Raw genomic sequence first — 25348 nt, 5'->3', positions numbered from 1 at the left:
ACAGTATACCCACTCTCTCTCTCTCTTTACAGTATACCCACTCTCTCCCTCTCTTTACAGTATACCCCCCCTCTCTCCCTCTCTTTACAGTATACCCACTCTCTCCCTCTCTTTACAGTATACCCCCTCTCTCTCTCTCTTTACAGTATACCCCCCCTCTCTCCCTCTCTTTACAGTATACCCCCCTCTCTCCCTCTCTTTACAGTATACCCCCCTCTCTCTCCCTCTCTTTACAGTATACCCCTCTCTCCCTCTCTTTACAGTATACCCCCCTCTCTCTCTCTCTCTTTACAGTATACCCCCTCTCTCCCTCTCTTTACAGTATACCCCCTCTCTCTCTCTCTCTTTACAGTATACCCCCCCTCTCTCTCTTTACAGTATACCCCCTCTCTCTCTCTCTTTACAGTATACCCACTCTTTCCCTCTCTTTACAGTATACCCCCCCTGGAGACTGGAGGGGGAGGGACAGAGGAGACTGCTTAGACTGCATGTGGTACAAGAGAACGTAAGATGAGAGGGGGAGAAAATATGGAATTTATATATTATATATTACTATATATTATAATATTGATATTTGATTGCTATATTATTATTATATTACTATACATTATATTACATATCATTATATATTCAGAGAGGGGGGGATAATAGGGAAGAAAGAGAGAAGAGAGAGAAAGAGCTCTTCAGGAGAGAAGAGAGGGTGAGAGAAGAGGGACAGTAGAGAAAGACTAAAGGAGGAGGAAGAGAGAGCTCTTCAGGAGAGAGAAGAGGGACAGTAGAGAAAGACTAAAGGAGGAGGAAGAGAGAGCTCTTCAGGAGAGAGAAGAGGGACAGTAGAGAAAGACTAAAGGAGGAGGAAGAGACAGCTCTTCAGGAGAGAGAAGAGGGACAGTAGAGAAAGACTATAGGAGGAGGAAGAGAGAGCGAGTGTAGAGTCCTGTCTGTATAAGTAGCCGTGTGATTAATGCAGAAGCCTCTGTGTGAGCTGTAGAGGAGGATGAGGCCACCAGATAACACTACGCAACACGGGAGATGTGACTAGCCCTCTGCACAGCACAATAAATAACACACAAACACACAGTATCACTTTCATTTCATTTTCAAGCACACAGACACACACACACGGACATAAGTACTCACTCACACACACACATATAGGCTACTCAATCAGCTGAGCATTCACACACACTTCTTCTATCGCTCTTTGTTTTTTGTCAGTCTTTCTCTCTTTTCCACTTCCTCTTCTCTCCTCGTCAAGTAGCTCGGTCAGTGCTCATGCACTCAGTACAGTCTGATGGTTTCTCCCGTCAGTTCACGGGTGCAGAGGTAAGGTTTTTTCTGGGTTTGTACTGCTATGGCGCCCTCTTGTGTCTAGTTATTGAAAATGTCAGTTAGGCAAACAGTTTAGTCTGTCTGAACCGGTCGGAATATTGATATACAGCCTATTTAACAAATATCAAATGTGTTGATTGTTGGCTACATTTTTTGGGACAGTGAATTTTTTTAAATTATTTTTTTTACATCCTACATCAAAATAGACCTACTTGATAATGGTTTGTTGTGCATGTTTAAATGGTTAGTATTATGAAAGTAGGCCTATTCTTCGATTTAGGATGGAATAACAGCTTGTGTTGTGTTGCATTGAGTGCGGGTACATTAGTCTACTTGCCCGGGACCCATTTAAAACACAACAAACCCTCACCAGCTAGTAGACCTATATGGCTGCTGCACATAATCAGACAACAACCCAAACATTTACAGTTGCATTGTTGACATTATCAATATGAGTGTATATTTAGCCCTCTGAAATGCACGCTCGTCCTCGTACGAACATGCACACAGACGCACCGGCCTCGTTCGACCCTGAGGAGAAGCTAGTCTACCATTTTGGGTTGTGAGGGAGGTCTACCCTTTCCTTCCTGTCTGCGATCACGTGAGAGAGGAGAACCCGAAAACAGAGCAATCGAGCGGAGGGTGACTCGGAGAGAACAAGAGGGAGAGAGAGAATTATTTAGCTAAACCTCTCTTTGTTTACATGTGCTGAATACGAGAGGAATTTAAATCGCATCCGCAACATGCCGATAATAACCCCACCGCCGAAAGAGAACACACTCTTCAAAATACTTTTTGTGAGTTAATTGTTGTTTTATTTTTTTTTTTGCAACTGTAGCTATCAATTGTTTTTAAAGAGCCACCGGTTCATATTCCTTGCCCGGTGCTTGGTTCCTCCATCCGCACGAATACACACTGCAATCGTCCTCGCCTGTTTAGTAAGCCGGATATCTAGCTGCAATCTTTGATTGAATAAAGGCAGCGCTCAAACAAACGCTGTCAGTCAGACCTTTTGTTGGGCTGTTTGTTATGTGGATTGTGGTGTTTCTAAAGCACGGTGTACATTATGTGTTGTCGGCGCTCTCCGTTGTTACTAGCCAGCTACAGTAGTTAGACAGAGCAGTTTAAGCAATTGCTATTTAGCAGCACTAACGCGTTAGTTAACTAACTACCAGGAAGCCAAGGTCTGGTTAACAGCTTGTCGTTAGCGTCATGAAATGTTCCCAAGACCCGTTTCTTCGTTCAACAACTGTTTGGTAACGTTTGTCTGCCGTTTGTATTGGTTTGATTTGTTATATTATTTTTGGATGACAAGTGGAGTGAGTTGTGGCCCGGTAAAACGTCACATTTTACGACACCTATCCAGTGTATGTGACAATAAAACATAACGTTAAATTAACTAATATCAGGGGTACATAAGTTTACTAGCTAGTTAGCTAGTAAAACTGTCAACTTCAAATTGGGTATAGTTAGTTAGCAAGCTAGTAGCAAGTTGTCTTAGCTACTGTAACTACGTTAGCTAACTTAGTTAACTGGAGATATCTAGCTAACTAAGTAGGTAACTAAGTAAAACAAAATCTGAGCTGTTTTATCTATATGGCTAGTTATATTTGTTGTCTAAATAGTCATAGGCTTTCCATACAAACAATAAAGCATTGTCCTGTGTCAGCAATTCTAGCTAGCCAGCTAACGTCAGCTACTTGTGCTAGCGTAGCTGGATAGACTGTTTGGCGCTTGCTTTTGTGGTTGCTAGCTAACTTAGCTGTGTTTGTAAAGTTGTGACAACTAGTGTTGTTACTAGTTAGAGAATCTAGCTAGCTATCTTGCAGAATGACAGCTGAGAGTTAGCTGCTCATCTAGCTAGCCTGGCCTGTTATGTTCTGAACTAAACTCTTCCTGGGAAAACTTTCAAAGCAGAAATTAGCTTTTGTTTTTTGACACACCAGTCTTTGTTGTGATGCATTTGACACACCAGTCTTTGTTGTGATGCATATGATCTGTTTTATGTGACACGTTTAATCCCTGTCACTACCTGATGTATGGTAGTACATATTGATCAGCCCTTGTATGTAATGGTGTGGTCAGTTTGTCTTTCTCAGTATAGATCCTGGAAGAGGGGCTTGCTTTTCAGCTACTTATCTTGTAGCTACTGCTTCTGTTTTTAGGGAACTCAGTCAGGGGCCTCAACTTACTGTTGCCAGGTAGAATAGGAGAATACACAAGGTGTAATTTCTAAATGTGGCTGTGTATCAGCAGTTTCTCTTGTAATGTCAGTCCCTGGTAGTCAGTCAATTAGCCCTTGTAAGCAAACAAATGTAGGTTGGTGAATGTGTTTAGTGGCCAGCTAGCTAAACGTGTTATCATGGTCGAATTACTGGCCGGGGTGGGGGGTCCCCATTGATTGTGTTAGTCAGTCTCAATATGATATCATATTAACAACCACAAACATTTCTCTCCACCCTGTGGCAAAATGTGTAATATTGTGTGAAATGAGTAAAAGATAGCAAAATCTTCTCTCTGCCCCATCGCAAAATGTGTAGAATTGCACCAAACTTGCTTTAAAACAGCAACATTTTCTCTACACCCCCATGGCAAAATGTGTAGATTTGTAAATAATGTCTCTCCACTGTCAAGAGGCTGGGGGTTGGATGTGGGTACTAGTACCCATGAGCAACTGCCCTCATGATGAGTTAAGGTTTTTTGTGACCCCCATCAAGTTGCCCCTCCCTGCACTAGAGGGTGGTTTACTGTGAAACGCACACAAGTCAAAGAAGTACTTCCTGGTCTGAGCCTGGTGACTTCCTGCTGTGATTAACACCTGTCTGGTGTCACCAGGGGATTCAACTCATCACCATGTGCTAGACTGTCAACTTAAAATTGGGTATAGTTAGTTAGCAAGCTAGTAGCAAGTTATCTTAGCTACTGTAACTCAAAACTGTTCGCTGCTCTGGCACCCCAATGGTGGAACAAACTCCCTCACGACGCCAGATCAGCGGAGTCAATCACCACCTTCCGGAGACACCTGAAACCCCACCTCTTTAAGGAATACCTAGGATAGGATAAAGTAATCCTTCTAATCCCCCCCCCCCCTTAAAAGAGTTAGATGCACTATTGTAAAGTGGTTGTTCCACTGGATATCATAAGGTGAATGCACCAATTTGTAAGTCGCTCTGGATAAGAGCGTCTGCTAAATGACTTAAATGTAAATGTAACTACGTTAGCTAACTTAGTTAACTGGAGATATCTAGCTAACTAAGTAGGTAACTAAGTAAAACTAAATCTGAGCTGTTTTATCTAGATGGCTAGTTATATTTGTTCTCTAAATAGTCATACATAGGCTTTCCATACAAACAATAAAGTATTGTCCTGTGTCAGCAATTCTAGCTAGCCAGCTAACGTCAGCTACCAGAGATGTCTGGCTAACCCACCGTACATTCTGATTCTATTTCTTTGGCCAAATCCTCCCTCTCGGAGAGCTACTGGGTTGGCACAGTGCAGGTCTTTGTTACAGCCCAGCACTGTACTAAAACACACCTGATGCATCGAGGACTATTCATGGTCCTGATCAGCAGCTGATTAGCTTAATCAGGTGTGTATTAGAATAGGCCTGGAGAAAAATCCTCAAGACTTGGAGAGAGAGAGAACTAGGACTGTATGGAGGGAGAAGACTAGGACTGTATGGAGGGAGAAGACTAGGACTGTATGGAGGGAGAAGACTAGGACTGTATGGAGGGAGAAGACTAGGACTGAATGGAGGGAGAAGACTAGGACTGAATGGAGGGAGAAGACTAGGACTGTATGGAGGGAGAAGACTAGGACTGTATGGAGGGAGAAGACTAGGACTGTATGGAGGGAGAAGACTAGGACTGTATGGAGGGAGAAGACTAGGACTGTATGGAGGGAGAAGACTAGGACTGTATGGAGGGAGAAGACTAGGACTGTATGGAGGGAGAAGACTAGGACTGTATGGAGGGAGAAGACTAGGACTGTATGGAGGGAGAAGACTAGGACTCTATGGAGGGAGAAGACTAGGACTGTATGGAGGGAGAAGACTAGGACTGTATGGAGGGAGAAGACTAGGACTGTATGGAGGAAGAAGACTAGGACTGTATGGAGGGAGAAGACTAGGACTGTATGGAGGGAGAAGACTAGGACTGTATGGAGGGAGAAGACTAGGACTGAATGGAGGGAGAAGACTAGGACTGTATGGAGGGAGAAGACTAGGACTGTATGGAGGGAGAAGACTAGGACTGTATGGAGGGAGAAGACTAGGACTGTATGGAGGGAGAAGACTAGGACTGTATGGAGGGAGAAGACTAGGACTGTATGTGGGTAGAAGACTAGGACTCTATGGAGGGAGAAGACTAGGACTGTATGGAGGGAGAAGACTAGGACTCTATGGAGGGAGAAGACTAGGACTGTATGGAGGGAGAAGACTAGGACTCTATGGAGGGAGAAGACTAGGACTGTATGGAGGGAGAAGACTAGGACTGTATGGAGGGAGAAGACTAGGACTGAATGGAGGGAGAAGACTAGGACTGAATGGAGGGAGAAGACTAGGACTGTATGGGGGGAGAAGACTAGGACTGTACGGAGGGATAAGACTAGGACTGAATGGAGGGAGGAGACTAGGACTGTATGGAGGGAGAAGACTAGGACTGTATGGAGGGAGAAGACTAGGACTGTATGGAGGGAGAAGACTAGGACTGAATGGAGGGAGAAGACTAGGACTGAATGGAGGGAGAAGACTAGGACTGTATGGAGGGAGAAGACTAGGACTGTAACGAGGGAGAAGACTAGGACTGTATGGAGGGAGGAGACTAGGACTGAATGGAGGGAGAAGACTAGGACTGTATGGAGGGAGAAGACTAGGACTGTATGTGGGTAGAAGACTAGGACTCTATGGAGGGAGAAGACTAGGACTGAATGGAGGGAGAAGACTAGGACTGAATGGAGGGAGAAGACTAGGACTGAATGGAGGGAGAAGACTAGGACTGAAGGGAGGGGAGAGGAGGGTTCTGTGTAGGGATATGTGGTTGAACAGTGTTGCAGTAAACCATCCAGGAGTTGAAGCTAGTAGTTTGTGGGTATATTGTGAGTGTGTGGAGTGTTCCCCAGCCACAGCGCCGTGTTGTCTCTGCCTGTCTCTCACCCTGCTCTGTACCGTCACAGCACCGTGGGCAGAGTGATTTTAGGGATTAGGCAGGCTAAGTGTTAAAGACGTCAGATAAGCGTTGCCTGGGGGTTACTAACGTTACGTTCAAGCTACAAGGGAAGTCTGGATCCAAATGTGTCTTGACACATCATGGTGTCTGTCTCACTCTGTGTTACTATAGACTACTACTACTACTAGGCCCAGAGACGTGTCTAGCTAGCCTGGTCCCTGATTGGTTTGTGCTTTTGCCTACTCCCTATTGTCATTGTGGAGCTACAGAGAGCAGAATCTGACTGGCACCCAGGCTAAGGCCTGGCTACAACATGCTGTAATCCACTGACTGAGACGTGATATATGACAGAACACGTTGGTTGCTGTTAGATGTTAAGCCCGCTATAAGACCTGACAGACAGCATCGTTCTGGAATGTCGTCTCAACAGATTTTTAGGACCTCAAATTGGATAATCAGTTCACTGACTGACTGGTTCCAACAGTCGACTACTTCATCTCAACTCCAGGTCTGACGACGGAGGTGGCCTGTCGTTCCTCATCTCCAGGTCTGACGACGGAGGTGGCCTGTCGTTCCTCAACTCCAGGTCTGACGACGGAGGTGGCCCGTCGTTCCTCAACTCCAGGTCTGACGACGGAGGTGGCCCGTCGTTCCTCAACTCCAGGTCTGACGACGGAGGTGGCCCGTCGTTCCTCAACTCCAGGTCTGACGACGGAGGTGGCCCGTCGTTCCTCAACTCCAGGTCTGACGACGGAGGTGGCCCGTCGTTCCTCAACTCCAGGTCTGACGACGGAGGTGGCCCGTCGTTCCTCAACTCCAGGTCTGACGACGGAGGTGGCCCGTCGTTCCTCAACTCCAGGTCTGACGACGGAGGTGGCCCGTCGTTCCTCAACTCCAGGTCTGACGACGGAGGTGGCCCGTCGTTCCTCAACTCCAGGTCTGACGACGGAGGTGGCCCGTCGTTCCTCAACTCCAGGTCTGACGACGGAGGTGGCCCGTCGTTCCTCAACTCCAGGTCTGACGACGGAGGTGGCCCGTCGTTCCTCAACTCCAGGTCTGACGACGGAGGTGGCCCGTCGTTCCTCAACTCCAGGTCTGACGACGGAGGTGGCCCGTCGTTCCTCAACTCCAGGTCTGACGACGGAGGTGGCCCGTCGTTCCTCAACTCCAGGTCTGACGACGGAGGTGGCCCGTCGTTCCTCAACTCCAGGTCTGACGACGGAGGTGGCCCGTCGTTCCTCAACTCCAGGTCTGACGACGGAGGTGGCCCGTCGTTCCTCAACTCCAGGTCTGACGACGGAGGTGGCCCGTCGTTCCTCAACTCCAGGTCTGACGACGGAGGTGGCCCGTCGTTCCTCAACTCCAGGTCTGACGACGGAGGTGGCCCGTCGTTCCTCAACTCCAGGTCTGACGACGGAGGTGTCCCGTCGTTCCTCAACTCCAGGTCTGACGACGGAGGTGGCCTGTCGTTCCTCAACTCCAGGTCTGACGACGGAGGTGGCCTGTCGTTCCTCAACTCCAGGTCTGACGACGGAGGTGGCCTGTCGTTCCTCATCTCCAGGTCTGACGACGGAGGTGGCCCGTCGTTCCTCAACTCCAGGTCTGACGACGGAGGTGTCCCGTCGTTCCTCAACTCCAGGTCTGACGATGGAGGTGTCCCGTCGTTCCTCAACTCCAGGTCTGACGACGGAGGTGGCCTGTCGTTCCTCAACTCCAGGTCTGACGACGGAGGTGGCCCGTCGTTCCTCATCTCCAGGTCTGACGACGGAGGTGGCCTGTCGTTCCTCATCTCCAGGTCTGACGACGGAGGTGGCCTGTCGTTCCTCAACTCCAGGTCTGACGACGGAGGTGGCCCGTCGTTCCTCAACTCCAGGTCTGACGACGGAGGTGGCCTGTCGTTCCTCAACTCCAGGTCTGACGACGGAGGTGGCCCGTCGTTCCTCAACTCCAGGTCTGACGACGGAGGTGGCCCGTCGTTCCTCAACTCCAGGTCTGACGACGGAGGTGGCCCGTCGTTCCTCAACTCCAGGTCTGACGACGGAGGTGGCCCGTCGTTCCTCAACTCCAGGTCTGACGACGGAGGTGGCCCGTCGTTCCTCAACTCCAGGTCTGACGACGGAGGTGGCCCGTCGTTCCTCAACTCCAGGTCTGACGACGGAGGTGGCCCGTCGTTCCTCAACTCCAGGTCTGACGACGGAGGTGGCCCGTCGTTCCTCAACTCCAGGTCTGACGACGGAGGTGGCCCGTCGTTCCTCAACTCCAGGTCTGACGACGGAGGTGGCCCGTCGTTCCTCAACTCCAGGTCTGACGACGGAGGTGGCCCGTCGTTCCTCAACTCCAGGTCTGACGACGGAGGTGGCCCGTCGTTCCTCAACTCCGGGTCTGACGACGGAGGTGTCCCGTCGTTCCTCAACTCCAGGTCTGACGACGGAGGTGGCCCGTCGTTCCTCAACTCCAGGTCTGACGACGGAGGTGGCCCGTCGTTCCTCAACTCCAGGTCTGACGACGGAGGTGTCCCGTCGTTCCTCATCTCCAGGTCTGACGACGGAGGTGTCCCGTCGTTCCTCATCTCCAGGTCTGACGACGGAGGTGTCCCGTCGTTCCTCAACTCCAGGTCTGACGACGGAGGTGTCCCGTCGTTCCTCAACTCCAGGTCTGACGACGGAGGTGGCCCGTCGTTCCTCAACTCCAGGTCTGACGACGGAGGTGGCCCGTCGTTCCTCAACTCCAGGTCTGACGACGGAGGTGGCCCGTCGTTCGCTGCTCAATGTGCTGTCTACAGTTTCTTGGTAGAACCCTGTCTCTTAGCTTGTATTAGGTGATTGGTTTAGATTTAAGTCAATCAAAGAGTCTACTTTGGCCTAAAGAGTGTGACTTCTCAGTGAAGCGTGTGTGTGGTCTCTTCTACTTTGGCCTAAAGAGTGTGACTTCTCAGTGAAGCGTGTGTGTGGTCTCTTCTACTTTGGCCTAAAGAGTGCGACTTCTCAGTGAAGCGTGTGTGTGTGTGTGGCCTCTTCTACTTTGATCTTAGCTAATGTGAGCAGAATATGTGAAAGGTTTCAGTATCGTCACCATTAGTGATTAAGAGGACATCCACAGAAGTGCCATCTGTTAACCCCCCTCTCTCTCCTCCCTGCCTCCCTCGTTCTTCCACCCTCTCTCTCTCTCTGCTAGTAGCTCACAGTTTGCTCTCCCTCCCTCTCTCCCCCTCTCCTCTGTAGCGATTAAGGAACACAGCGTGATGCTAAATATAGCTTCTATTTGAGAGGAAAGCGGTGGTAATTTAGCTGTGTTTTAGACTCTGACACACACACACACACACACGCACACACACACACATGAGAGTGGCCAGTCCGCAGTAGCAGCATAATGGATTAGATTAGAGTGTAATAGTCACATGTACAGGGTTAAAGGTGTCATTACAGGGTACGGAGAAATCCTTACGCTCCAAAAAAAGTGAACGAAAACAATATATATATATATATATACAGTGGGGAGAACAAGTATTTGACACACTGCCGATTTTGCAGGTTTTCCTACTTACAAAGCATGTAGAGGTCTGTAATTTTTATCATAGGTACACTTCAATTGTGAGAGACGGAATCTAAAACAAAAATCCAGAAAATCACATTGTATGATTTTTAAGTAATTCATTAGCATAATAGAATAATAGTGAAGACATTAAAACTATGAAATAACACATGGAATCATGTAGTAACCAATCTCTCTCCGCTCTCTGTCTCTGTATCTCTCTCCTCTCTGTGTCTCTGTCTCTCTCTCCGCTCTCTCTCTCTCTCTCTCTGTCTCTGTTTCTCTCTCTCCTCTCTCTGTCTCTCTCTCCTCTCTGTCTCTCTCTCCTCTCTGTCTCGCTCTCTCTCTCTGTCTCTCTCTCCTCTCTCTGTCTCTCTCTCTGTGTCTCTGTCTCTCCCTCTCCTCCCATCGCACTGGACCAGAACCTTTCCAGAATTTTCATGAACCCCGTTTGATGACCAGAAATTAGCTTTTACTGGGCAACTACTCACAAACTAACAAGGGAAATAAACAAATGTGCTCGTCTCACGTCCGCAGGGGATTGATAGAAGACAGCTGGTGCCTGTCAACAGGGCCGAGTCACTGTACCTCAGCAAGCGTTTCCCCCGGCTGCAGAGGCTTCAGGCGGGAGGCTGCCACTCTGTTCTGCCGCTGCCACAGAGGGTCCAGCTCCTGGTTGCTGGACAGAACTGGGTCGAGGTGCCGGGCTAAGAGGGGGCTCTAAGAGCATAAATTGGGAGGAAAGTGTGCAAAATAAATGGCATCCAGAGAGCACTGATCCGTTTGTGATCAGAGTAACTGTTTGATGTTGTGATTTTTCATCTATATTCTGCCTGACTATTTATTTTTACTTGTTTACTAAGCGTTAATGTCGTGCCCTGCACATAGTGTGTGTGTGTGTGTGAGAGAAGGACGGTGTAGACTTAGAGGCATTAGGGGTGGTTCTGTTTCACACACACACTCTCTCACCCGTTTGACATTAAGTAGCAGAGCTCTGCTCTTGTCTCTCTAAAACAGGGCCGTGACTGGCTCTCACACACACACACACACACACACACACACGCATGAGTGAAATCTGTGCTGACATTTCCAGCAGATAAGGCCCTGCACTGATATGTGTTATCTCAGGCCCAGTTTCCAGTCAGCACACACGGAGAGGGGTGATGTACAGAGACCTGGAGGACTACAGGGTGAGGACGGTGGGAGGAGGGTGAGGACGGTGGGAGGAGGGTGAGGCCGGTGGGAGGAGGGTGAGGTGGAGAGGGGTGATGTTCAGGGAGGAGGGTGAGGACGGTGGGAGGAGGGTGAGAGACCTGGAGGACTACAGGGTGAGGAGGGTGGGAGGAGGGTGAGGACGGTGGGAGGAGGGTGAGGTGGAGAGGGGTGATGTACAGAGACCTGGAGGACTACAGGGTGAGGAGGGTGGGAGGAGGGTGAGGGAAGGAGAAACCTGTCCCTACTGCCCCAGGCCATCCATTCAGAAAGAAAACACTATCACTAACATCAGGACCTAGTTAACTACCTTGATTTACACCAGCTCTCTTGGAAGGCAACGGAGATATTTAGTTGTCCATGGGACATATAAAATACTCAGAAAGCACAGAGCAGAAGTGTGTCAGCATATTCTAGCATTGTCAACATGACTCAGCAGAAACAAGAATCTACTTCCTCCTCTGCCAACTACTCTTTCTTTCTCTCTTTTTGCTGCCTTTGTTTTCTCATTGGTGAGATCAGGTTACTTCACGGAAGGGAGGAAAGAAGAATACATTTTAAGTTAAAGGAACAGGAACTTGATGCTAAGCTAACCGCTAACTTGCTAGCCCCTCTCTCATTGTTTCCCTATGGGAGACTAGCGCAGTATGCTAAGCTAATGGCTAACTTCGCCTTGTCCCCCTGTAGGAGACGAGGTACCAGCTGCTGCAGCTGCGGCCAGCCCAGAGGGCTTCATGGATCGGCTACGCCATCGCCTATCACCTCCTAGAGGACTACGAGATGGCTGCCAAGATAGTAGAGAAGTTCAGGAAAACACAACAGGTATGTCCAGAGACAACCTATGGGCTGAATCTGTCTGTCCTTGGTACACACTGTGTTCACCGGTCACACCACTAATCCAAAATGGCTTCCTCTCCTTGTTTTTGAAAACCATTTATTTATTCATTTAGGCTTTATTTTAACCAGGTAAGTCATTGAGAAAGCATTATATTTTACAACAACGACGTGAACGTAGTAAAAGGTGGAAGTAATATGCTGCATGTCTATACCAGGTACAGTGTTTGATTGATCAGTTCTATCTTATCAATAGAGAGGAAGGAAAGGAGACGAGGAGAGGAAGCCACTGCTCTCAACAGTAGGAGCATTGAGAACATAATGTATGACTACCACTCACAACAAAGTGTTTTCCCTCATCAGTTCAGGGTCTGAGTTACAGTAAAGCTAGGTGACGGTGCGACACGGTAAAGCTAGGTGACGGTGCGACACAGTGAAGCTAGGTGACGGTACGACACAGTGAAGCTAGGTGACGGTACGACACAGTAAAGCTAGGTGACGGTGCAGCACAGTGAAGCTAGGTGACGGTACGACACAGTGAAGCTAGGTGACGGTGCAGCACAGTAAAGCTAGGTGACGGTACGACACAGTAAAGCTAGGTGACGGTACGACACAGTAAAGCTAGGTGACGGTACGACACAGTAAAGCTAGGTGACGGTACGACACAGTAAAGCTAGGTGACGGTACGACACAGTAAAGCTAGGTGACGGTACGACACAGTAAAGCTAGGTGACGGTACGACACAGTAAAGCTAGGTGACGGTACGACACAGTAAAGCTAGGTGACGGTGCAGCACGGTAAAGCTAGGTGACGGTGCTGCACGGTAAAGCTAGGTGACGGTGCGGCACGGTAAAGCTAGGTGACGGTGCGGCACGGTAAAGCTAGGTGACGGTACGACACTGTAAAGCTAGGTGACGGTACGACACAGTAAAGCTAGGTGACGGTACGACACAGTAAAGCTAGGTGACGGTACGACACAGTAAAGCTAGGTGACGGTACGACACAGTAAAGCTAGGTGACGGTACGACCCAGTAAAGCTAGGTGACGGTACGACACAGTAAAGCTAGGTGACGGTACGACACAGTAAAGCTAGGTGACGGTACGACACAGTAAAGCTAGGTGACGGTACGACACAGTAAAGCTAGGTGACGGTACGACACAGTAAAGCTAGGTGACGGTACGACACAGTAAGGCTAGGTGACGGTACGACACGGTAAAGCTAGGTGACGGTACGGCACGGTAAAGCTAGGTGACGGTACGACACTGTAAAGCTAGGTGACGGTACGACACTGTAAAGCTAGGTGACGGTACGACACAGTAAAGCTAGGTGACGGTACGACACAGTAAAGCTAGGTGACGGTACGACACGGTAAAGCTAGGTGACGGTACGACACGGTAAAGCTAGGTGACGGTACGACACGGTAAAGCTAGGTGACGGTACGACACGGTAAAGCTAGGTGACGGTGCGACACGGTAAAGCTAGGTGACGGTGCGACACGGTAAAGCTAGGTGACGGTGCGACACAGTAAAGCTAGGTGACGGTGCGACACAGTAAAGCTAGGTGACGGTGCAGCACAGTAAAGCTAGGTGACGGTGCGACACGGTAAAGCTAGGTGACGGTGCGACACGGTAAAGCTAGGTGACGGTACGACACGGTAAAGCTAGGTGACGGTACGACACGGTAAAGCTAGGTGACGGTGCGACACGGTAAAGCTAGGTGACGGTGCGACACAGTAAAGCTAGGTGACGGTACGACACAGTAAAGCTAGGTGACGGTACGACACAGTAAAGCTAGGTGACGGTACGACACAGTAAAGCTAGGTGACGGTGCGACACAGTAAAGCTAGGTGACGGTGCGACACGGTAAAGCTAGGTGACGGTGCGACACGGTAAAGTTAGGTGACGGTAAGACACGGTGTAGTCAGTCAGCCGGTGCCTCTAAGGTGATGTAAATCTGTGGCGTGTCTGTCACGGCCACAGTAGAGCGTGCTCACTGGGCCTCCTGATAAGACCAACCTGCTTCCTGCCTTTGTCCCAGCATGTATTTCTACTGAACTGGTGCCCTATGTGAAGATGTACAATGTGTAGCCTGTGATGTTGAAGGATTTTATACTTGTCTCTCGCCTCTCCTCCCCTCTCTTTCTCCATCTCTCTCACTTTCACCCCCCCATGAGTACAGTAAGCTGCTGCTCTATCTGAACCATAGACACTACACAACATTACGTAACCCTGTTATTACCCTGTTATAACCTCTCTCTCCTAGACGTCGCCAGACAAGGTGGACTATGAGTACTGTGAGCTGCTGCTGTACCAGAACCATAGACACTACATAATACTACATAACCATGTTATAACCTCTCTCTCCTAGACGTCTCCAGACAAGGTGGACTATGAGTACAGTGAGCTGCTGCTGTACCAGAACCATAGACACTACATAATACTACATAACCCTGTTATAACCTCTCTCTCCTAGACGTCGCCAGACAAGGTGGACTATGAGTACAGTGAGCTGCTGCTGTACCAGAACCATAGACACTACATAATACTACATAACCCTGTTATAACCTCTCTCTTCTAGACGTCTCCAGACATGCTGGACTATGAGTACAGTGAGCTGCTGCTGTACCAGAACCATAGACACTACATAATACTACATAACCATGTTATAACCTCTCTCTCCTAGACGTCTCCAGACAAGGTGGACTATGAGTACAGTGAGCTGCTGCTGTACCAGAACCATAGACACTACATAATACTACATAACCCTGTTATAACCTCTCTCTCCTAGACGTCGCCAGACAAGGTGGACTATGAGTACAGTGAGCTGCTGCTGTACCAGAACCATAGACACTACATAATACTACATAACCCTGTTATAACCTCTCTCTTCTAGACGTCTCCAGACATGCTGGACTATGAGTACAGTGAGCTGCTGCTGTACCAGAACCATAGACACTACATAATACTACATAACCCTGTTATAACCTCTCTCTTCTAGACGTCTCCAGACAAGGTGGACTATAAATACAGTGAGCTGCTGCTGTACCAGAACCATAGACACTACATAACCCTGTTATAACCTCTCTCTCCTAGACGTCTCCAGACAAGGTGGACTATAAATACAGTGAGCTGCTGCTGTACCAGAACCATAGACACTATATAATACTACATAACCCTGTTATAACCTTTCTCTCCTAGACGTCTCCAGACAAGGTGGACTATGAGTACAGTGAGCTGCTGCTGTACCAGAACCATAGACACTACATAACCCTGTTATAACCTCTCTCTCCTAGACGTCTCCAGACAAGCTGGACTATGAGTACAGTGAGCTGCTGCTGTACCAGAACCATAGACACTACATAGCCCTGTTATAACCTCTCTCTCCTAGACGTCTCCAGACAAGGTGGACTATGAATACAGTGAGCTGCTGCTGTACCAGAACCATAGACACTACATAACCCTGTTATAACCTCTCTCTCCTAGACGTCTCCAGACAAGCTGGACTATGAATACAGTGAGCTGCTGCTGTACCAGAACCATAGACACTACATAACCCTGTTATAACCTCTCTCTCCTAGACGTCTCCAGACATGCTGGACTATGAATACAGTGAGCTGCTGCTGTACCAGAACCATAGACACTACATAATACTACATAACCCTGTTATAACCTCTCTCTTCTAGACGTCTCCAGACAAGGTGGACTATGAATACAGTGAGCTGCTGCTGTACCAGAACCATAGACACTACATAATACTACATAACCCTTATATAACCTCTCTCTCCTAGACGTCTCCAGACATGCTGGACTATGAATACAGTGAGCTGCTGCTGTACCAGAACCATAGACACTACATAACCCTGTTATAACCTCTCTCTCCTAGACGTCGCCAGACAAGCTGGACTATGAATACAGTGAGCTGCTGCTCTACCAGAACCAGGTTCTGAGGGAGGCTGGACTCTACAGGGAGGTTCGGGACCACCTCACCACCTACGAGAAACAGATCTGTGACAAACTGGCCGTCGAGGAGACACGAGGTGTGTGTGTGTGTGTGTGTGTGTGTGTGTGTGTGTGTGTGTTTGCAACCATCACACACATTTCATTTCTTTATTTGGATCCACAAAGAAACCAAGACTGAAGCCTCTCACCGTCTCTCTGTCTGTCACACCTGGAACACACACAGAGATCACTAACAGTGTATTCCCCCTGTAGGAGAGTTGTTTTTGAACCTGGATCGTCTGGATGAAGCTACAGAAGTCTACCGCCGTCTACAGGAGAGAAACCCTGAGAACTGGTCCTACTACCACAGCCCTGAAGCCTGGTACGCTACATATACCCTACATAACACTGTTGTAACTGGTCCTACTACGGCCTGGAGAAGGTCCTGAAGCCTAGTACGCTACATATACCCTACATAACACTGTTGTAACTGGTCCTACTACGGCCTGGAGAAGGTCCTGAAGCCTAGTACGCTACATATACCCTACATAACACTGTTGTAACTGGTCCTACTACGGCCTGGAGAAGGTCCTGAAGCCTGGTACGCTACATATACCCTACATAACACTGTTGTAACTGGTCCTACTACCACAGCCTTGAGAAGGCCCTGAAGCCTAGTACGCTACATATACCCTACATAAGGTCCTGTACTCCCTGTTCACCCACGACTGCGTGGCCATGCACGCCTCCAACTCAATCATCAAGTTTGCGGATGACACTACAGTGGTAGGCTTGATTACCAACAACGACGAGACGGCCTACAGGGAGGAGGTGAGGGCCCTCGGAGTGTGGTGTCAGGAAAATAACCTCACACTCAACGTCAACAAAACAAAGGAGATGATTGTGGACTTCAGGAAACAGCAGAGGGAGCACCCCCCTATCCACATCGACGGGTCAGTAGTGGAGAAGGTGGAAAGTTTTAAGTTCCTCGGTGTACACATCACGGACAAACTGAATTGGTCCACCCACACAGACAGCGTTGTGAAGAAGGCGCAGCAGCGCCTCTTCAACCTCAGGAGGCTGAAGAAATTCGGCTTGTCACCAAAAGCACTCACAAACTTCTACAGATGCACAATCGAGAGCATCCTGTCGGGCTGTATCACCGCCTGGTACGGCAACTGCTCCGCCCACAACCGTAAGGCTCTCCAGAGGGTAGTGAGGTCTGCAGAACGCATCACCAGGGGCAAACTACCTGCCCTCCAGGACACCTACACCACCCGATGTCACAGGAAGGCCATAAAGATCATCAAGGACAACAACCACCCAAGCCACTGCCTGTTCACCCCGCTATCATCCAGAAGGCGAGGTCAGTACAGGTGCATCAAAGCAGGGACCGAGAGACTGAAAAACAGCTTCTATCTCAAGGCCATCAGACTGTTAAACAGCCACCACTAACATTTAGCGGCCGCTGCCAACATACTGACTCAACTCCAGCCACTTTAAAAATGGGAATTGATGGAAATTATGTAAAAATGTACCACTAGCCACTTTAAACAATGCCACTTAATATAATGTTTACATACCCTACATTACCCATCTCATATGTATATACTGTACTCTATATCATCTACTGCATCTTGCCATCTTTATGTAATACATGTACCACTAGCCACTTTAAACTATGCCACTTTATGTTTACATACCCTACAGTACTCATCTCATATGTATATACCGTACTCTATACCATCTACTGCATCTGCCATGCCGTTCTGTACCACCACTCATTCATATATCTTTATGTACATATTCTTTATCCCTTTACACTTGTGTGTGTGTATAAGGTAGTAGTTGTGGAATTGTTAGGTTAGATTACTTGTTGGTTATTACTGCATTGTCGGAACTAGAAGCACAAGCATTTCGCTACACTCGCATTAACATCTGCTAACCATGTGTATGTGACTAATAAAATTTGATTTGATTTGATTTGATTTGATAACACTGTTGTAACTGGTCCTACTACCACGGCCTGGAGAAGGCCCTGAAGCCTAGTACGCTACATATACCCTACATAACACTGTTGTAACTGGTCCTACTACAGCCTGGAGAAGGCGCTGAAGCCTGGTACGCTACATATACCCTACATAACACTGTTGTAACTGGTCCTACTACGGCCTGGAGAAGGCGCTGAAGCCTGGTACGCTACATATACCCTACATAACACTGTTGTAACTGGTCCTACTACGGCCTGGAGAAGGCCCTGAAGCCTGGTACGCTACATATACCCTACATAACACTGTTGTAACTGGTCCTACTACCACGGCCTGGAGAAGGCCCTGAAGCCTGGTACGCTACATATACCCTACATAACACTGTTGTAACTGGTCCTACTACGGCCTGGAGAAGGTCCTGAAGCCTGGTACGCTACATATACCCTACATAACACTGTTGTAACTGGTCCTACTACGGCCTGGAGAAGGCCCTGAAGCCTGGTACGCTACATATACCCTACATAACACTGTTGTAACTGGTCCTACTACCACGGCCTGGAGAAGGCCCTGAAGCCTGGTACGCTACATATACCCTACATAACACTGTTGTAACTGGTCCTACTACGGCCTGGAGAAGGCCCTGAAGCCTGGTACGCTACATATACCCTACATAACACTGTTGTAACTGGTCCTACTACGGCCTGGAGAAGGCCCTGAAGCCTGGTACGCTACATATACCCTACATAACACTGTTGTAACTGGTCCTACTACGGCCTGGAGAAGGCCCTGAAGCCTAGTACGCTACATATACCCTACATAACACTGTTGTAACTGGTCCTACTACGGCCTGGAGAAGGCCCTGAAGCCTGGTACGCTACATATACCCTACATAACACTGTTGTAACTGGTCCTACTACGGCCTGGAGAAGGCCCTGAAGCCTGGTACGCTACATATACCCTACATAACACTGTTGTAACTGGTCCTACTACGGCCTGGAGAAGGCCCTGAAGCCTGGTACGCTACATATACCCTACATAACACTGTTGTAACTGGTCCTACTACGGCCTGGAGAAGGCCCTGAAGCCTGGTACGCTACATATACCCTACATAACACTGTTGTAACTGGTCCTACTACGGCCTGGAGAAGGCCCTGAAGCCTGGTACGCTACATATACCCTACATAACACTGTTGTAACTGGTCCTACTACGGCCTGGAGAAGGCCCTGAAGCCTGGTACGCTACATATACCCTACATAACACTGTTGTAACTGGTCCTACTACGGCCTGGAGAAGGCCCTGAAGCCTGGTACGCTACATATACCCTACATAACACTGTTGTAACTGGTCCTACTACGGCCTGGAGAAGGCCCTGAAGCCTGGTACGCTACATATACCCTACATAACACTGTTGTAACTGGTCCTACTACGGCCTGGAGAAGGCCCTGAAGCCTGGTACGCTACATATACCCTACATAACACTGTTGTAACTGGTCCTACTACGGCCTGGAGAAGGCCCTGAAGCCTGGTACGCTACATATACCCTACATAACACTGTTGTAACTGGTCCTACTACGGCCTGGAGAAGGCCCTGAAGCCTGGTACGCTACATATACCCTACATAACACTGTTGTAACTGGTCCTACTACGGCCTGGAGAAGGTCCTGAAGCCTGGTACGCTACATATACCCTACATAACACTGTTGTAACTGGTCCTACTACGGCCTGGAGAAGGTCCTGAAGCCTGGTACGCTACATATACCCTACATAACACTGTTGTAACTGGTCCTACTACGGCCTGGAGAAGGCCCTGAAGCCTAGTACGCTACATATACCCTACATAACACTGTTGTAACTGGTCCTACTACGGCCTGGAGAAGGCCCTGAAGCCTAGTACGCTACATATACCCTTCATAACACTGTTGTAACTGGTCCTACTACGGCCTGGAGAAGGCCCTGAAGCCTGGTACACTACATATACCCTACATAACACTGTTGTAACTGGTCCTACTACGGCCTGGAGAAGGCCCTGAAGCCTAGTACGCTACATATACCCTTCATAACACTGTTGTAACTGGTCCTACTACGGCCTGGAGAAGGCCCTGAAGCCTAGTACGCTACATATACCCTTCATAACACTGTTGTAACTGGTCCTACTACGGCCTGGAGAAGGCCCTGAAGCCTAGTACGCTACATATACCCTTCATAACACTGTTGTAACTGGTCCTACTACGGCCTGGAGAAGGCCCTGAAGCCTAGTACGCTACATATACCCTACATAACACTGTTGTAACTGGTCCTACTACGGCCTGGAGAAGGCCCTGAAGCCTAGTACGCTACATATACCCTACATAACACTGTTGTAACTGGTCCTACTACCACAGCCTGGAGAAGGCCCTGAAGCCTAGTACGCTACATATACCCTACATAACACTGTTGTAACTGGTCCTACTACCACGGCCTGGAGAAGGCCCTGAAGCCTGGTACGCTACATATACCCTACATAACACTGTTGTAACTGGTCCTACTACGGCCTGGAGAAGGCCCTGAAGCCTGGTACGCTACATATACCCTACATAACACTGTTGTAACTGGTCCTACTACGGCCTGGAGAAGGCCCTGAAGCCTAGTACGCTACATATACCCTACATAACACTGTTGTAACTGGTCCTACTACCACGGCCTGGAGAAGGCCCTGAAGCCTAGTACGCTACATATACCCTACATAACACTGTTGTAACTGGTCCTACTACGGCCTGGAGAAGGCCCTGAAGCCTGGTACGCTACATATACCCTACATAACACTGTTGTAACTGGTCCTACTACGGCCTGGAGAAGGCCCTGAAGCCTGGTACGCTACATATACCCTACATAACACTGTTGTAACTGGTCCTACTACCACGGCCTGGAGAAGGCCCTGAAGCCTGGTACGCTACATATACCCTACATAACACTGTTGTAACTGGTCCTCCTACTAAGGAGTTCTACTATGACATCAGCAGTGCCAGATGAGTCTCGTCCCTGGAGCCTGGTACGCTACATATACCCTACATAACACTGTTGTAACTGGTACGCTGGGAAGGACCAGTTTAAACATCTCCTGAAAGCGGAGAGAACATTTAGCAGTTTTCATGCACATTTCCTGCAATTCTACACATTTTGCCATTAGGGCAGAGAGAGAACTTAGCGGTTTTAAAGCTTAAATTACAGTAGATAGATTTATGTTAATTTTGGGGGAATACAAGAACTATTGATTTGAAAAATGTATAATTGGTGGAGTACTGTGGATACCAATATCCCCGTGAGCCTCCCAGGCCCATGTTGTCCAGGGTTAAGAACAGACGTTGTAGAATTATATTGTATTACACCCTCGTAACTTATTCCACGGATTCCTTGGTCAAAATTATTTTAATCCGATAGAAATATTAATTAAGTTATTTTTTATTTACATTGTTTTTAATATATTTTGAGATCTGGCCGCAGTCACCCGCAATCCATGCCCTACATAACACTGTTATAACCAGTGATGGGCTACATAACACTGTTATAACCAGTGATGGGCTACATAACACTGTTATAACCAGTGATGGGCTACATAACACTGTTATAACCAGTGATGGGCTACATAACACTGTTATAACCAGTGATGGGCTACATAACACTGTTATAACCAGTGATGGGCTACATAATTCAGCCTAATAATGCGGTCTTTGTTTAAGACTGGGATCATATTAAATAGTCAAACCACTTTCCCCTGTTTTCCTGATGATCATAATAGTTGATTTTCTCTGTGTTCCAGGCAGTGTGGAGGAGCGACAGAAAATCTATGAGGATTACTGGGTATCCTAACGGACTGGTGTATCCTTAAGGAAAGGACTGGTGCCCAGACGACTACCCCTCACCTTCCTCTCTGGTACCAACAATCACAACACCTCAGAAAGTCTGAAATACACTTCAGCCTCAACTTATCAATAATGACCACTGGAGCAGGTTTAATATTGACCACTGGATCTAACACAGCAGCAGGTTTAATAATGACCCTGGATCTAACACAGCAGCAGGTTTAATATTGACCCCTGGATCTAACACAGCAGCAGGTTTAATAATGACCCCTGGATCTAACACAGCAGCAGGTTTAATAATGACCACTGGATCTAACACAGCAGCAGGTTTAATAATGACCACTGGATCTAACACAGCAGCAGGTTTAATAATGACCACTGGATCTAACACAGCAGCAGGTTTAATAATGACCACTGGATCTAACACAGCAGCAGGTTTAATAATGACCACTGGAGCTAACACAACAGCAGGGTTAATAATGACCACTGGATCTAACACAACAGCAGCAGGTTTAATAATGACCACTGGATCTAACACAGCAGCAGGTTTAATAATGACCACTGGATCTAACACAGCAGCAGGTTTAATAATGACCACTGGATCTAACACAGCAGCAGGTTTAATAATGACCACTGGATCTAACACAACAGCAGGTTTAATAATGACCACTGGATCTAACACAGCAGCAGGTTTAATAATGACCACTGGATCTAACACAGCAGCAGGTTTAATAATGACTACTGGATCTAACACAGCAGCAGGTTTAATAATGACCACTGGATCTAACACAGCAGCAGGTTTAATAATGACCACTGGATCTAACACAGCAGCAGGTTTAATAATGACCACTGGATCTAACACAGCAGGTTTAATAATGACCACTGGATCTAACACAGCAGCAGGTTTAATAATGACCACTGAATCTAACACAGCAGCAGGTTTAATAATGACCACTGGATCCCACACAGCAGCAGGTTTAATAATGACCACTGGATCCCACACAGCAGCCGGTTTAATAATGACCACTGGATCTAACACAGCAGCAGGTTTAATATTGACCACTGGATCCCACACAGCAGCAGGTTTAATAATGACCACTGGATCTAACACAGCAGCAGGTTTAATAATGACCACTGGATCTAACACAGCAGCAGGTTTAATAATGACCACTGGATCTAACACAGCAGCAGGTTTAATAATGACCACTGGATCTAACACAACAGCAGGTTTAATAATGACCACTGGATCTAACACAACAGCAGCAGGTTTAATAATGACCACTGGATCTAACACAGCAGCAGGTTTAATAATGACCACTGGATCTAACACAGCAGCAGGTTTAATAATGACCACTGGATCTAACACAGCAGCAGGTTTAATAATGACCACTGGATCTAACACAACAGCAGGTTTAATAATGACCACTGGATCTAACACAGCAGCAGGTTTAATAATGACCACTGGATCTAACACAGCAGCAGGTTTAATAATGACTACTGGATCTAACACAGCAGCAGGTTTAATAATGACCACTGGATCTAACACAGCAGCAGGTTTAATAATGACCACTGGATCTAACACAGCAGCAGGTTTAATAATGACCACTGGATCTAACACAGCAGGTTTAATAATGACCACTGGATCTAACACAGCAGCAGGTTTAATAATGACCACTGAATCTAACACAGCAGCAGGTTTAATAATGACCACTGGATCCCACACAGCAGCAGGTTTAATAATGACCACTGGATCCCACACAGCAGCCGGTTTAATAATGACCACTGGATCTAACACAGCAGCAGGTTTAATATTGACCACTGGATCCCACACAGCAGCAGGTTTAATAATGACCACTGGATCTAACACAGCAGCAGGTTTAATAATGACCACTGGATCTAACACAGCAGCAGGTTTAATAATGACCACTGGATCTAACACAGCAGCAGGTTTAATAATGATTCAATGTTGTTACGTTGCTGTCATCTAGTGGGTCGGGTTGTTACGTTGCTGTCGTCTAGTGGGTCGGGTTGCTACGTTGCTGTCGTCTAGTGGGTCGGGTTGTTACGTTGCTGTCGTCTAGTGGGTCGGGTTGTTACGTTGCTGTCGTCTAGTGGGTCGGGTTGTTACGTTGCTGTCGTCTAGTGGGTCGGGTTGTTACGTTGCTGTCGTCTAGTGGGTCGGGTTGCTACGTTGCTGTCGTCTAGTGGGTCGGGTTGCTACGTTGCTGTCGTCTAGTGGGTCGGGTTGTTACGTTGCTGTCGTCTAGTGGGTCGGGTCGTTACGTTGCTGTCGTCTAGTGGGTCGGGTTGTTACGTTGCTGTCGTCTAGTGGGTCGGGGTTGTTACGTTGCTGTCGTCTAGTGGGTTGGGTTGTTACGTTGCTGTCGGGTCGTTACGTTGCTGTCGTCTAGTGGGTTGGGTTGTTACGTTGCTGCCGAACAACCAGACGTTTTCATGTCCTGTTTAACAAGGCAGAGTTTTTCTGTCGTGAATCCTTCTTTTGATGACATTATTTGTTATTCCATTTTCTGACACTTTCAATATAAAAACAGCAGAACAGAAATGCAGAAACGATAATTAAAACTTGATTACATAATTTACCTATAATGCCTTTCTCGTTCCTATCAGATCTGCACAGAGGTACTAGAGGCGCTTCGGAATGGAGGATTGGGCGAGTCAAAGGAGCGGGCGGGGCGGAGTCTTACCGTGCGGAGTGTCACAGGCTCTTCCCGTACGCGCTAGCCTTCATGCCCGTGGGGTACGAGGAGAACACCAAGATCGCCAATGGCGACGTCTCCACAGAGACCGAGGAGCTGGCCAATGACATGTGAGCTGCGCTACGGTTGGAGAAACCTTACGTGCCAAGCACCGAGCCTTGGGGGACACCAAGTCGACTGGACGCCATTTTGTAGCACCTGTTGAAACGTTGAAGTGGAGGAGACAGAGGGTTTGTTTCTCCTTTGCTTGGGCTTTGGCGCAGTTCGGTTCATCTGTCTCCGACGTGGCAAACTAGGACTGTGTGTGGAGGAGGAAGAAGAGGAGGAGGAAGAGGGGAATAAAATAGGAAGTGAATGAAATGGGAATTGTATTTTTTCATCTTGCTGACGGACTCTAACTGAAAATACAACGTCAACAAACACTATCATCAACTGTAATCAAAGAGTTTATTAAAAACACAACCAACAGGCAGATGAGATTAAACTATTTATGTCATGAACAACTACACTTGGTATTTTTTCTGAGAGGAGATGGAGAACTGTGTTCTCCGTTACTTTGTGTTTTCTCCGTTACTTTGTGATCTACGTGTATTCTGGTTCTTTCTCCTGTGTTCTCCGTTACTTTGTGTTTTCTCCGTGTATTCTGGTTCGTTCTCCTGTGTTCTCCGTTACTTTGTGTTTTCTCCGTGTATTCTGGTTTGTTCTCCTGTGTTCTCCTTTACTTTGTGTTTTCTCCGTGTATTCTGGTTCGTTCTCCTGTGTTCTCCGTTACTTTGTGTTTTCTCCGTGT

General features: G+C 47.8%; 1 protein-coding gene across 4 annotated transcripts; it reads left to right on the top strand.

The window, feature by feature from the left end:
• The first annotated feature begins 1865 nt into the window (after positions 1–1865).
• LOC139579508 (N-alpha-acetyltransferase 15, NatA auxiliary subunit-like) lies at positions 1866–25062 on the top strand. Of its 4 annotated transcripts, none has more exons than XM_071408223.1 (6): positions 1866–2129; positions 11928–12062; positions 15958–16111; positions 16287–16395; positions 21803–21907; positions 22783–22806. In XM_071408223.1, exons 1-5 carry the CDS (start codon positions 2076–2078, stop codon positions 21846–21848), a joined length of 498 nt encoding a protein of 165 aa, XP_071264324.1. In that variant the 5' UTR covers positions 1866–2075; the 3' UTR covers positions 21849–21907; positions 22783–22806. The 4 variants fall into 4 exon arrangements, with proteins under 4 accessions (XP_071264324.1, XP_071264323.1, XP_071264326.1 ...); XM_071408222.1 differs by lacking the exon at positions 22783–22806 and adding an exon at positions 24470–25062 and having other exon boundaries at positions 1870–2129; positions 21803–21912; XM_071408225.1 differs by having other exon boundaries at positions 1875–2129; positions 21799–21907.
• Positions 25063–25348: the final 286 nt, after the last annotated feature.

Source organism: Salvelinus alpinus, chromosome 6 (assembly GCF_045679555.1).
Source record: "Salvelinus alpinus chromosome 6, SLU_Salpinus.1, whole genome shotgun sequence".
In the NCBI taxonomy this organism is placed as follows: Eukaryota; Metazoa; Chordata; class Actinopteri; order Salmoniformes; family Salmonidae; genus Salvelinus; species Salvelinus alpinus.
This window is presented reverse-complemented; position numbering and strand designations above follow the sequence as displayed.

Coding starts and splice junctions, on each gene's coding strand:
- LOC139579508 (XM_071408222.1), top strand. CDS start 2,076: ATGCCGATAATAACCCCACCGCCGAAAGAGAACACACTCTTCAAAATA. Junction 12,063..15,957: donor AGTTCAGGAAAACACAACAG/GTATGTCCAGAG, acceptor TCTCTCTCCTAG/ACGTCGCCAGACAAGCTGGA. Junction 16,396..21,802: donor TACCACAGCCCTGAAGCCTG/GTACGCTACATA, acceptor TGTTCCAGGCAG/TGTGGAGGAGCGACAGAAAA.